Source organism: Candoia aspera, chromosome 2 (genome assembly GCF_035149785.1).
Source record: "Candoia aspera isolate rCanAsp1 chromosome 2, rCanAsp1.hap2, whole genome shotgun sequence".
Lineage (NCBI taxonomy): Eukaryota > Metazoa > Chordata > Lepidosauria > Squamata > Boidae > Candoia > Candoia aspera.
The window spans coordinates 153,721,410-153,732,110 of NC_086154.1; the positions used below are offsets into that span (position 1 = coordinate 153,721,410).

Genomic DNA, 10,701 nt, shown 5'->3' on the forward strand with positions numbered 1-10,701 from the left:
CCAGCACAGGAAGCTCCTAGGTTCAACAAGTGCTGTGTCAGTGTAATTATAGAGTGGCATTCTGGACTGTGCTGGGTAGACCATTCAAGATGAAGTGACTTCATGAGTAAAAATTCAAAATATTGATCATGAGTTTAGGGCCTCTCCCTACTGCTCAGTTGAAGTGCTGTCCGTCCATTCTTGAGTGGCAGAAAACTCTGCCAGCCAGAACTTGTCTCTGCCCGTAGCTGACCCCTGTCCTGCCTCTATTGCTTTTGTTCCCAGCCACAGCCAGTCCCTTGACTTCCCTCCAAGGGTGACAAAACCTAACCAAGCTGTCCTTGGGCAGGGTCAAGATAAGAGGGGAAAATATTATTCCAAGGCTGTCTCAGAGCTGGGCTGCTGGGGACAAGATGGAGGCAACCTCATGGGGACATGGCAGAACCAAGAGATTGCCAGGTTATGTTTATGCTGTGGGTAGATGCAAGTGGGGAAAGACCCTAAGCCCCTGTACTTACAGCAGCTTTTCAGAGACTATGAGGTGAAATATTGTCTTCTCATTTTCTGGGTCCACCAGGACTCCTGATCAAACTGACCTTGTAGGATTTTACAGCACTTCAAACTGTAATGTGTAAAAAAACCAGAATTAGCCTCCCCCACCTCCCCCCAAAAAAGAAGTACAGCTGTTACCTAAAACAGGCATACATTTGGTAGGCCAGTCATGGGTGACTAATGGACAGCTCAGTCAAAGAAATGTCAACTAGCTCTTTAAGGAAATAGAAGAAGTTCACCTATGTCCCTGCCTCCCCCCCCAATTTATTCTCACCCTTTTTATTTTGGTCATAGTGCCCCATCCAACAGTTTATCAAACAACTTTTTCTTCCTAAAAAAATGAGCAGGCCTCTTGCCCCTCCATCTTCTTCACTGTATTTGAAAAACTGTGGAAACAACATTGAGACGTGACCCCACTGCAATACGAGGAAGAGGCCCTTCTCATTGCTCAACTAAAATCAAGTCTGTGCATAGCCTTCAAGCCTCTAGATCATGAAGGCGCCAAAATACGATATTGTGTCATCCTTGTACAACAGCAGCTCCCTGTCCGTTACTTTGATGAACACTTCTTCCTCCTCCTCTAGATACACCACCCCAGCAAGGAAACTATTGCGGTACCACTGTTCACTGTCCTTCCAGTTGCAATAGGTAATGTAGTTGGTCAGCAGCATTATCTCCTTGGGGTACCGAGATGTCCTCTTATACATGCTGTGGGTGAAAAGAGGACTTTTCTGGTGTTTGGCTGGACAGCTTGAATATGCCAAGTTGAGCTTTGAGTAGACATAGTAGTGCCCAGACTTGTTGCAGATCAGTGAACCACCCTTGTAGCCCATGTCATCTAGAAAGGCAAAGCCGTTCTGATGTTCCCACTGCAGGACTCCATCTATAATTGCAGTGCTGCGGGGTCCTGGAAAACACAACCATTTCTTCAGCCTTGTTTCATAGAAGAGTGGAAGGGTAAACAAGCAGATTGTATGGAATCTTCACAAATAGATCAGCAGTGAAAACAAAATTTAAAAGTCTGGCTTCAAAACACACACACACATATAGAAGACCCTGGACATTGGAGAATCATTGCCTCAGTTTAAGCTGAAACTTCATTTTGGGAAGGGGAAGGGCAGTGAGCTCTGAGGCTTTACCACCCCACCACCTCTCAGCCAGGTTCCTTTCAACATAATACCCCTCCATATGGATGCTGCTTTGCTGTCGGTATAAGGCAGCTTTCCCTTTGCATTAGTGTTTGGCCCCCAATGTGGTGTAGTGGGGAAGGTGTTGGAGTGGGACTGAAGAAGTTCACCCTCAGCCATGATGCCCACCAGGTGACTTTAGTAAATCATCCCTCTCTCTTTCTTAGCCCACCCTCCCTCACGGGGTCATTATTGTAGGGATAGGTTGGAGGAAGGAGGACTACCGTGAGCTCCTGGAAGAAAAGTGGAATGGAAATCTTAACAGAAAAATAAATGACAACCAGAATGTCTGCATTAGCTTCACATGTAGGTGGTCTAAAGCAGTGTTTCTCAACCTCAGCAACTTTAAGATGTGTGGATGTCACCTCCCAGAATTCCCCACCCAGGTCTCAAGGATTCTGTCTTGTTCACCTCCAGTGAACTAGCCCTGCTTCAGCCTCCATGCATTTCAAAGCTGAACACAAATATGGCTTCTTGAGATTTCCTACCTAGTGTCAGGTGAGCAGATGGCCTTTTGACAAGAGGCTTGGGAGGAGCTGTTAAAAGGAATGAGATGAAACTGATCATGATCAGAGCAGGTACCATCTTGAGAAGGCTCTACACAAGCTCAGTGCAAGCTAATGAAGGCATATTACAAATACTGCAAGTGATAAAATGCAATTATATATTTAAAAATAAAATACATTGATTATATACATTAAAACTTTCATTAACATACAATCAAATAAATTTTCTCACCCCATATGAAAAACATAAAATGCCATGTCTTCATTTAAGTGTATTAAAAAACAATAAAAAATAATAGAGATCTGCAAAATGCCATTGACATCTTACATATTCAGAGGATTCAAATAGAGTTTACCACTTTTCAACAGACTTGTTAAAAAAATACCTTTCTAACAAAATACTAGAATTAAATACTAAAATTAATAAAAATGCAAAATTTTCTTATTAAGTTGATTACGAAGTGCTTGGGTATTTGATTTACAGCCTGTCTTTTTGTCCAGGCGGAACAGTCCAAGTGACTAACCAGACAAGACAAAATGCACAGAAAATAATAAAAGATACACTCATTTATTTGTTTATTCAATTGTATAGCCACCCATCTCACGTTTGTGACTCTGCATCACTCCATGCTTATAATTAGGTTACTGTGACTTGTTCCACTAATGTATTGTACAGTATTCCCTTAAAGTGTGGAAGAGTTGACACAGTATGTAGCCAGAAGTGTAACTGAGAGGGTGGGTAATGGAAGGTGGAGGAAGGTGCCATTTTAAAGTATGTATGTATGTATGTATGCATGCATGCATGCATGCATGCATGCATTCATTCATTCATTCATTCATTCATTCATTCATTCATTCATTCATTCATTCATTCTCACCCAAGGAATTAGAGTTGCTATTGTATTGGGTCTTATTATATACTGAAAAAACTATCAAAATTTGATGCTAGTACCTGATGATGTGAACTGTAGCTCACAAAAGTTTATGCCAGAATAGCACTGATAGTTTTTAAAGTACCACAAAACGCTTCATTATTCTCTTATTTTCTGTTTTACCCCTTGGAGCCCTGTCAAAAGGGCTAAAAGAGGGCAATTACAGGGGCATTCATCAGTAATCTTCCAGCCCTCAACAAGGAAAGCAATTGCCAATAACTCCTTTTTGTAGGTAGTGGACCTGGACATATATACTTTTCTCCATCCATCCATCTACAGGTAGTCCTCATTTCATGACCACAATTGGGACCGGAATTTTGGTTGCTAAGCAAAGCGATCATTAAGCTAATCTGACCCAATTGACCTTTTTTGCAGTGGTCATTAAGTGAATCACATGGTTCCCCACTGATTTTGCTTGCCAGAAGCCAGCTGGGAAGGTAAAAAAATGGTGATCATGGGATGCTGCGACAATCATAAATGTGAACTGGTTGCCAAGCGCCCAAATTGTGATCATGTGACTTTGGGGACACTGCTACAGTCGTAAGTGAGAGGACCAGTCATAAGTCAGTTATTTCAGCGCTGTTGTAAGTCTGAACTGTCACTAAATGAATGGTGGTTAAGCAAGGACTACATCTATCTATCTATCTATCTATCTATCTATCTATCTATCTATCTATCTATCTATCTATCTATCTATCTATCTATCTATCTATCTCCAGTCCTTTCCATTCAGCTCTAGGCTGAAAAATCAAAAAACATCTATTAACCAACCCACACTGGACTATAGTAGATTATAGTCCATGCCCTGCAATCCACTTCATCTTGCAGTGGATTAATTCAGGATGATGATGATGATGATGGTGATGATGATGATGATGCGACGTGTGTGTGGTATGCATCTGCATACATACAGGCACACAAACACACATGCATATGTACAAAGTTAAAGTATCAAAATGTAAAAAACCCTTCTACCTCAGGTGACTGGAAAAACGTTAAAATGGTAAACCCCAGAACTTATTTTAAAAAGAAAAGGCCCAGGGGAAAAACTAATAATTTTTTAAATGCCAGGTTCTGAACCATCAAAGATCATAGCCACTGCATTACTTTAGCTCTAGAAATAATTAGAGTGAATGATGAGCATTGGCTCGGTTGAAGAGGCAGTCCTTCGCCTGCATAGTAGCCAATGAAATGCTGAGGTTGGCCAGCAACCTTCAATTAGCAGATGGTGAAGTCATCCATTTTTGCCCTTCAGAAATAGTTGCCTGCCCATTCTAGTGACAGGGCAACCGGGCAGTGCCAAGAAGCCTCCAGGTCATTTCAAATTTTGTTCAGCTTAGAGAAATGCTTTGGAATAAAAAGGGGAAGCACAGATGTGGTTTTTTAAAAATAGTATTCCCAAATGTCTTATTTTTTAAAAGATCAGTTAGAGGATCTCTAGATACTGATAGATTACTAGCCAGTGGGCTACCTAACACTAGGTTCTGCTGCGAAATTAATCTGGGAAGTGCTAATCTGTTAAGCCTTAACAATTAAAAGAACTATGCATGCATGTTTCTTTCATAAAGTCAAAGCATGCTGGTGATTGGATTGAATTGAATTGAATTGCTTTCCTCTTTCTTATATTTTATTGCAAATTAATAGTATTTCACTATTGGAAAGATAAGGAAAAACAGTAAGGAGAAAACACCAGTAACTGTGAGTATATGCATGCCCATTCTGTGAGGCAGAATGGGCTAAAAGAGGATCATTAAAGGGGCATTCATCAGTTATCTTCCAGCCCTATAAAGAGGGAATGAGTAGCATATAACATATAATCTACAGTGTAGAAACTTTCACTTAGCATTGGAAAGATTGATTATTTTTTGTGCCATCAAGTTGATGTTGACCCTTTGTGACCACATAGATAGATCTTCTCCATGACCATCTGTCCCTCAGCTGGTCCTTTGCTTAATGGAACTGTCATATATGGGAAAGGAACATTCTGTAGCACTATGTGTGGTATTCTAGTATTCTGATATTCCAGTATTCATAGTATTCTAAACTATATGTGGAATCTGCTTTAATTCTACTTCCTGCTAATTACAGAAGAACAACAACTCTGCGGTACTTAAAGGCTATCATATGGAAGCAACTTTAGGTGAGGATTGAAACAAAAAAGAAGAGAAATTTACCTTGTATAATTTTTTCAGCAGTCGCATTGGCTGTTCCCTAAAAAAAACAAAACCCAGAAGACAATTGTCAGTAAACCCACTGAAAAACCACTAGAAATTCACATCCCAGCAGCTCTCATTCTGCTATGCATACATGCCGCTTCTCAGCCAAAACATTCCTATTTACTTATGACATTCCTTTGGAATATTAATTTCCATCAAAAGAAGGAATCAGAGTTAAAAACCCAATTCTGAACCAAAGTTTGGATTCTACATGTTACTCTACTCTAGTTCTCCAACAGGAACATAAACACACTTTGAAAAAAATAATCAATACAATAACAGGCAGATGGGGCAACCACAACAGAGGTGAACTTAAGGTGAGTTCAAGCGTTCCAACCTTCCACGCTGAAAGCATTTTAAGCAAGAAAACAGCTTCTAACTGCAGAGTCAAATCCTCAGATGTTACAATTGCACTTATATGTACTTCACATTTTGTTCTCTTGGTCTACTGCATCAAGCCATGATGTCAAGTTAGAATTCTCCAGGTCATTATTATACAGCAAGAGTCATCATGGAAACATCATGCAGGACAATTTATTAGTGACTTTCATTTGACAGATACTTTCCAGGTTGAAAGAAAGACCAAATGGTTCATATGGCCTTTTCATTTGGAAGAGGCACCCAGAAATGCCTAACAAATTACTATTAAGAAGTTCTGAAGAATTGTTCTTTGAATTAGAAGCATTAGATTAGATCAGATCAGATCAGATCAGAAGCTCAGATCTGCCCTTACTGAATTCATATGTTGCATTTCCATTTTGCAGGCTTCCAGGAGGTCAGTGAGCATGCTGAAAATGCAATTATTTCACTTGTTCTGGGTCACCACCTGTGCACCTATCCACACACCTTGGTTTTGCGTCAGCTGTTTGTATGCACAGAGATCCTCCATGGATCTGGGCTGGTCAAGATACCCTCACAGGATTCCTTAAAACTCCGTCATTCTTCACTTTGAAGAGCTGAGCTATCACTGAGGGCACCCTGTGTTGAAGCCTCGTAAGAAAGAATAGATAGAGGCTGGTAACGTTCTGCAAATGCCTCAGCAAGGGAAATCCGAGAAGGCATAAATGTTGGGTGAAAATAGCTTATATTTCTCAGAACCTGCCTATCCCTGCCCCCAAATCTAGCTGCACTTGCAAGAGCAGAAAGTCACTCTGAACGGAAACCAGCAAAAACAGAGGAAGAGAACTCTCCTTTTTGCATGAAAACCTATGCTGCTATGGTCCTACTAGAAATGTGATGAGAACATAAACCTCCTAATGCTGTATATCCTGATCTCATGCTCAGTCTATATACGCATGGAAATAAATCTAAAATCACAGAAAGTCATGAGTAATAGTAATAGTAATAGTAATAATACTAATACTAATACTTGTTATCATTAGTTCAGGTGTACATTTATGTTTTTATGTATGTATTATTAATTTGGTCTTTATTGTATGTCTCTATATTGAGGACAGTCAGGGGGCTAACTAAAAAAAGAAAGTTGCGCTTCTCATCAGAAATTACATATGATCCCTTCTATAGAAGAATGCCAAACTAAGTTGTGGGAGATGTCAAAAACCAATCTGATACAGAATTCAATTCAACATGGAAACCATTCCTAGCTTATGTGGCTTGTAGCACACCTGAAGTTTGGATCTCTTTCAATTTAAGGTTTGAACCCTGAGCCAGGAAAGAGGGATATCATTTTTCCTTACTTTGCACCTTTACCAGCAGGTAATAATGCAGAAATGAGCGAAAAGTAAAGAGGGTTCTAGGATAAGATGTCAACTGCATACTAGAGCTACAGTGGCTGGAATCACACATCAGGCTAAGTCATGATTAGCCATGGTTTATGAATAAACCTCAGTGGGTATGGTTCACACATTTAGTTTAGCTATCCGCAATGCTTTACAAAGCATACAATGGCTGGTTTACAGAACATGCTAACAAAAAAGCAGGCAAGCTGCTGCATTATGGCTTAGAGCAATGTGTGAAGCCCAGCCTCTGTCATTTTCTTCTTAGCAGGTTTGCTTATAGGAAAAGGAGACAGTAGAAAACTGTAGGAGGATTCCAAATAGAAGATGTTCTTGGCTGGCCTCTCTGTAAAATTCCCTGAAAGAGGCAAGGTGGGTGTATAATCACACTTTGTATTTCCGTCTCATACAAGGTACATTCAAATAAACTAAAAAATGGCAGTGCTGTATACTAATTATTGGTCTCATGCTTAGACCAGATTAATTGAACAGCTTTTTAAAAGCTCCATTGTTTTAAATGACCTTTGTAATCCAAATCCTGCTATTCAGTTGGCTTGCTGGAAGTGTCTCTCTCCCTCTCCCCAACACTTCCTGCATTTTGAAAGCTACTTTGATAATTGTCGATACAAGCCTCTGAATTTACCATACTTAAGAAACTGCCATTCTTTTTTCTCCAACATACCACACATATCCCTGCATGCATACATAGAGCACACATTTAATACGCAAAGCAAAACTCAGCCAACCACGCAAGCACAGGATAGCATAGCAATCCTGGCTTCAGCCGAAGAGAAGCCAAATGCCACTCATCCCCAAGGGCACGCGGTCCAGCCTATTCATTGGTTAGGTTCCTCCTCCAACTCCCCGGCCTCTCCTTCCTGTCCCACTAGGACCTCATTCTCACTGCACTGCATCGCGCTCTATGACCTGTGCCATGGCTGTATCCAGTTCCTTGCGAAAGCCAGTCAGGAGGTAGGCTTGGATGGCTAAGCCACTCAGCATCAGCAGCACCAGGCATCCCAGGAACAGCTGGCCAGCTTGCCATTTCTTCTGACTCCTCCGTGTGGGTGGCACAAAGGGAACGTCCCTTAGTGTTGGATCCACAACAAAAACAGAGGGATACCCTGTTGCAGCTTCCATCACGCTATCCTCCACGGGAAGTGTGGAAGGAGCTGCTGAACACAGAGGCGTGCTGCTTATCTGCAGACTGAGTCTTGTACATGAGAGAGAGAGAAAGCATGCAACGCCCACACCCCTGGGGAGGAAACCACACGGTTACTCAACTGTCCTTTGTACATACGATGGCCACATTTGCTTTGGTGGGCTGGGACTTCCTTGAGGGAAGCCACTTCTCTTGTCTTTTCCTGAGTGGGTGCATCAGGTTTTTGGTTTGAACATTGACATTTTGCACTTCCCACATGTTGCCATGAAGGAAAAGATGTATGTGACTAGGGGCAGGGCTGTCCTTCCCCCATCCAGGATATCTATCTGCTCCCAACTCATGGCCAGTGAAAACTGAATCCCAGGCCCATGGAAGGGAAAGCCTTTGGACTGCAGGTAGGGGGAAAGAAGTGGTGGGGGTGGGCTTCTTACCCAGTATGCAAGGGAAGTGTGGTCAGCTAGACAATGGATAACCCTCACCTTTTAAAGTCCACAAAACAGTAGAATTAAAAAACAACAACAAAACTCTTTTTCTGATTAAGTAAATGCTTTGGTGAGAACTCTGAATGAAAAGGACTGCAAGTGAAAGCACCGTAAGTCAATTCTGCTTCCTGAACATGTGTTTCACTCTCTCCTTATAATGCTGTATTCATGCAGACAGGTGGGCAGTGTTTAAATCTAGCACACAGACAGTTTAACAGAGAGGACAAGCTCTCCCCTGTGCTTGCCAGTTTTCTGATCTCTGGCACTCTTCAGAACTGCTGGGACTGCAACCCCCAGAATTCCCAAGCAATATGGGTTACACTTGGGGCAGGAATCAACGATATGGCACTTCTCTTCCTTCTTCGTATGTAACTTCCATGCATGAGTGACATCTGCAAAGGATTCCATCAGATTGTTGCATTCCAGGGAGCAGCGGGTAGTCATATACACTTCCTCTTCTCAGCTAAATTTAGACAGATTGCTCTGCCTGAATAATGCTCCTTGTGCCCTTTGAATAGGCCAGTTGGTGTGGCTAGAGGTTTCACATGACTGTGATGGTCTTTTCTCTGAGGATCTGTCCCTGATCTCTCCCTGGGGAAGGTAACACAGTTGATGTGTCCCACCCACTGGGCAATATCTGCTGACACTGTTAAACGTGTTCATAAACAAATCCAAGCATACTCTGTGTATCAGGGCTTGACAACACAGAGCCTTAATGAAGCATCTTGAACAATGCATCTAGGGCCTGCTTTCCTTCTCTTTTCAGTCTTCTTTTCCTCTGGCCCTTTCTCCCATGAAAAATCATTTCCCCCCAATTGCTTTCAGAGGCAAATATATAAATGAATGGTCCCCTTCGTAGGTGTGTGTCATGAAAATAGGAAGGCTGCAGATCTTATAGATCCTCTTGTCTTTCTTCAGATGCTGATGCAATGACAAATGTGAGCTTTTTCAACATTATGAATGTCAGTCTTAATGAGGTTACCCTCATTAATCTAGGGAAGAGAAATGAACTTGGGAAAGCTTTCCCCAAGCTGGTGCATTCCAGAGGCATTGGATTTGCATATTCAAGCTTTGACTACATATCTGGGTGGGCCTGGGTTGTAGAAGGCTGCTTAGCGGAGGACTTCCAAATGGGATGCATATTGAAAGCAAGGCAGCCTGTATGTCAAGCTCAAATTGTCACTGGCCTTGAATGGCCTTGGTCTGCTGCGTCATGAGTGCCCCAGGTAACAGGGAAGGAGAGCTAAGGGGGCTGCATAGCTTGGTGCTATGAACAAAAGAGGAAGTTTTATAATAAGAAATAATCACTTTTCATAGTCTACAGCTGGACAATGTTTTCACCGTCACCTGCTCACGCTGAACTTATAAGCAGCTTTTCTTGATGGAAAGATTGATCTCACTTTGTCTTTCAGAAGATCTAGCAAGCTAGATGTTCATGCTAAAATGCTGTTCCCCAGCATAAATTGTGCTGTCCCCATTGCCAATCTGTATTCTGTCACAGTAATGAGACTGGTAAAAAGTGTTGTCCTTATTCATTTAAATGGGCCAAGATAAGGAGAGTGATTAATGATTCCCCTAGCTTCATTTCACCTCCCACCAAGCATTACCTGCCAATAGGAAAAACAATAACTACCCATAACATGGGGTGGGATGGACTTACACAACAGTTGGCTGATGCTTGCATTGATGGGTTTGGCCACTTGTCAAGTTGCCCACACTCACAGGTGGCAGCCACTGAAGGGGTGTGTGGTTTGAAGTGGATGGTTGTTCTCTCGATGCTTCTCACAACCCCTCCTCTGTGCTACTTCTCAACCCCTTATGATTTCAGGGTATTTCTGAACATGGGTCTAGCACTCTTATGGGATGGTGCTAAATCTGTATTCAGAAATAGTCCAGCTAACAAGATGCCAGGCGCTGTAAGAAAATGTCACTGCTGGCAACAAGTGACT

At 41.9% G+C, this 10,701-nt stretch overlaps 1 protein-coding gene across 1 annotated transcript; it reads right to left on the minus strand.

Annotated features, from left to right (window-relative positions):
* Positions 1–295: 295 nt before the first annotated feature.
* TNFSF14 (TNF superfamily member 14) lies at positions 296–8,295 on the minus strand. The gene is made up of 4 exons (XM_063296641.1): positions 8,036–8,295; positions 5,331–5,367; positions 2,207–2,254; positions 296–1,438 (listed from the first exon to the last, which is right to left on the minus strand). The coding sequence occupies exons 1-4, from the start codon at positions 8,246–8,248 to the stop codon at positions 1,017–1,019; spliced, it is 720 nt and encodes a 239-aa protein (XP_063152711.1). The 5' UTR covers positions 8,249–8,295; the 3' UTR covers positions 296–1,016.
* Between the last annotated feature and the right edge of the window lie 2,406 nt (positions 8,296–10,701).